Source organism: Rattus rattus, chromosome 1, assembly GCF_011064425.1.
Source record: "Rattus rattus isolate New Zealand chromosome 1, Rrattus_CSIRO_v1, whole genome shotgun sequence".
NCBI lineage: Eukaryota > Metazoa > Chordata > Mammalia > Rodentia > Muridae > Rattus > Rattus rattus.
The window spans coordinates 247,920,938-247,923,723 of record NC_046154.1 but is presented as its reverse complement, the minus strand read 5'-3'; the positions used below and the strand labels follow the sequence as shown (position 1 = coordinate 247,923,723).

General features: G+C 56.5%; 1 protein-coding gene across 2 annotated transcripts; it reads right to left on the bottom strand.

Annotated features, from left to right (window-relative positions):
• Positions 1–395: 395 nt before the first annotated feature.
• Gpihbp1 (glycosylphosphatidylinositol anchored high density lipoprotein binding protein 1) lies at positions 396–1,985 on the bottom strand. Of its 2 annotated transcripts, none has more exons than XM_032890882.1 (4): positions 1,896–1,985; positions 1,465–1,605; positions 972–1,091; positions 396–879 (listed from the first exon to the last, which is right to left on the bottom strand). In XM_032890882.1, exons 1-4 carry the CDS (start codon positions 1,945–1,947, stop codon positions 485–487), a joined length of 708 nt encoding a protein of 235 aa, XP_032746773.1. In that variant the 5' UTR covers positions 1,948–1,985; the 3' UTR covers positions 396–484. The 2 variants fall into 2 exon arrangements, with proteins under 2 accessions (XP_032746773.1, XP_032746774.1); XM_032890883.1 differs by having other exon boundaries at positions 396–518; positions 1,896–1,947.
• Between the last annotated feature and the right edge of the window lie 801 nt (positions 1,986–2,786).

Sequence of the window (2,786 nt, the reverse complement as noted above, 5' to 3'; positions counted from 1 at the left end):
CCCTCTCTGCCTCCCTCCCTCCCTTAGCTGCAGCCCTTGTACCTCAGCCCTGTAACACTCTTGGTTTCCTTCCAACACCTCCTCCCTTCAGGTCTCTGGAGGCTCACCCTGCACCCCACACGTACGAAAGGGCTGATTTTCTCTAGATGGTGGCTCTAGCGGGGAGAATTTCGTGCTGGCAAATTCAAGATGAGAATGAGCCTTTGAGGCTTGTTATTTTCTCTGCATAGCCGAGCAGATGGGGCCCCTGCAGGCTGAACGTCCCCAGAGCACAGGCAACAGACAGCCGGATCTGAGGCTGACATGTTACCCACCCACGGGCTGAGAAGGAAGAAGGCAAGGAGGCCTGAGGGTGAAACTGAGGGCAGGGAATGGCCGAAGGAGTGGCAACTGGCTAGGTGGCAAAAGACATTCAAGTTTATTCTCTGAAGCTGGTTGTCAGGGAGGAGAGGCTGAAGGGTCCTGGTTGGGGGAGGACGGGTCTTCAGGCCCCTGATGCCCACAGACTGGTGAGGAAGGTGAGCAGGAGAACTACGTTACCAAATTTGCTCCAGCCTGCAGGGCATCCGGCCCCATTTCCCTGGGGCTGGTTAGCCTTGCCACCCTTAGACAAGTGAGCCCCATCGCTCTGAGGATGAGCAACCTTGACAACCTGGGGGTGGCTAAACCTGTCACCTTGAGCATGTCTGGTCCCACCCTTCAAGGGGCTGTCTGCCCGGCCACCCAGAGGGTTGTGGATTTGGGGGCTCTGCCAGGGTGGAATATTGCAGAGTGTGGACTGGCAACAGGTCTGGGTCATTTGGGTGCTGTCCACTGTCTTCATGATGGGCTGGCAGGTATCAGTACACCACATGGAGTAGGTCGTCAGGACACCTGTGTCTGGGGGGTGTGGGAAACAGGTGGTAAGGTGGGTTTTTCTCTGTCCCCCACCCCCACCCCCCGGCCCTGGGTGTGCTTCCCCAGATGCTCACCAGTTTTGCCATGGGAGATGATTGTGATACAGGAGGGCTTGCTGCTGGAGCAGCTCTGGGTCTCGTTGCAGCTCTCCCCGCTGTGAAGCATTTGGCAGAAGTAGCACTGTAGAGGCGGTGCTGTGAGCAGCAGGGCAGCTCAGGTTGAGAGTGAGACTCCAGGGCCACGCCCAAGTTCCCCTGTCCCCACCGCCAGTTACCCATTAGCCCTCCCAGAGGGGCCTGTGCCTGGAGCCATTGAGAGGAAGGACAAAACATGGGGTTCAGGCAAGGTGAGGCCCAGGATTAAGGGACATAGGGGTTGGGGTGGGGCCAAGAGGAGCAGACCTGGATGTCAGCTGAGGGTGGAGAAGGTTACAGCCTGAGGGGAGAGCCTGTGTGTGAGCATGCTGGGCTCCTGGCTTGGAAGCTAGCAGCTTGCTTTGCTTTACCCTCAGGGATGGGAGGTAAGTGTGGGAGGAATCTGGGCCCTCGGCAGGCAGGGTTAGGATACCTCTGTCCCTGCTGCCAGGGATCATGTTGGTCTCCTCCTCCTCCTCTTCTTCATCGTCATCATCGTCATCACCGTCATCATCGTAGCTGTAGCGCTCTAGCTCCTGGTCCACCTCGCCAGCTTCTTGTGCCCAGCTGCTCCCTGGTGGCACAGGGACATCGGTAAGCTTTGGCCACTTAGATGCAGAGGTCACACTCAGGGTTGAGCACACGTCCTGACCCCTAACATGCCCTACGCTTTCCATTTTGTAGGAGACAGAATTCCCCTCACCTCCCACCCCTGCAGTGCCGAAGCAGTCAAGCCTGCAGCTGGCAGAGGAGAAAAGTCCCAGGCCTTCCATCTTACTCCGCACGCCTAGTCCTTGTCTCTAGGATAAGGGCTTCCTGGAGGTACTCGTGGGTAAGGCCATCCCTTCCTGAGGTGTCCCGCACCTGGCTGTCCACTTAGTAGCAAGATCAGGAGGACAGCCCTGAGAGCCTTCATCCTGACTCAGGCTGCTCTGTCCACTGGTGCAGTCCTCACTCGGGGTTCTGAGTCTGTGGTAAGTGGGACATAGGACATTACTAGGGGCTTCCTGTGGCCCCCACCAGCTCTAATCTCAAACAATGGGCCTCACATTGGTCTCCAGCTACAGGCACCAGGCCAGGAACATCACTTCCCTCCAGAGCCTCCAAGGATAGAGAGGAAGGGGAAGTCATTATCTTGGCCTTGGGTGTCTTGTTCACCTGGGCCATTTCTGAGAGCGTGGGGACTCCAAAAGATGAGTGCTGGTCTCAGGAGCCACCTGGCCTTGTCCTGGCTCCGTATCCCTCCAGGCCTCAGCATTGTCATGCTGGATGTGCGCCTGGCTCTAGGCTGCATCAGCATCTATCTCAAACCTCTAGGGACCCTGGCTGTACAACCATAAGGGCTCAGGACTCTATTTGAGGTTCACAGGCCAGGCACCTTCCACCCAAGTGGAGTCATTCTGCAAGGTATTTAGAAAAGAGCATGGTCTATCCAGCTGTGGATTCAAGAACCATTCTCTTCACCTCTTGTCTGTGATTTTGCTCAACCAGGATCCCGCTGATCTGGCCTCCTCTTCCTTAGGTTGCTCCCTTTGTAACACCCTTTCCCTTCAGTCTCTTTATGAGTTACCTCCCCAGAGGCCTCCCTACTGCTCACACTTTCCTGGATGTCTGCCTCCTGATATTGAAGCCTCTGACCTTTCCGGGGTACTCCTGCCCTTGATAAACCTACAGAATGTAGGTCTCCTTGTCCCTGGGCCTCTGCACCTAGGTAGGTGTTGACTTAGAGGCAGAGAGCCTTCTGGGACTGACTTC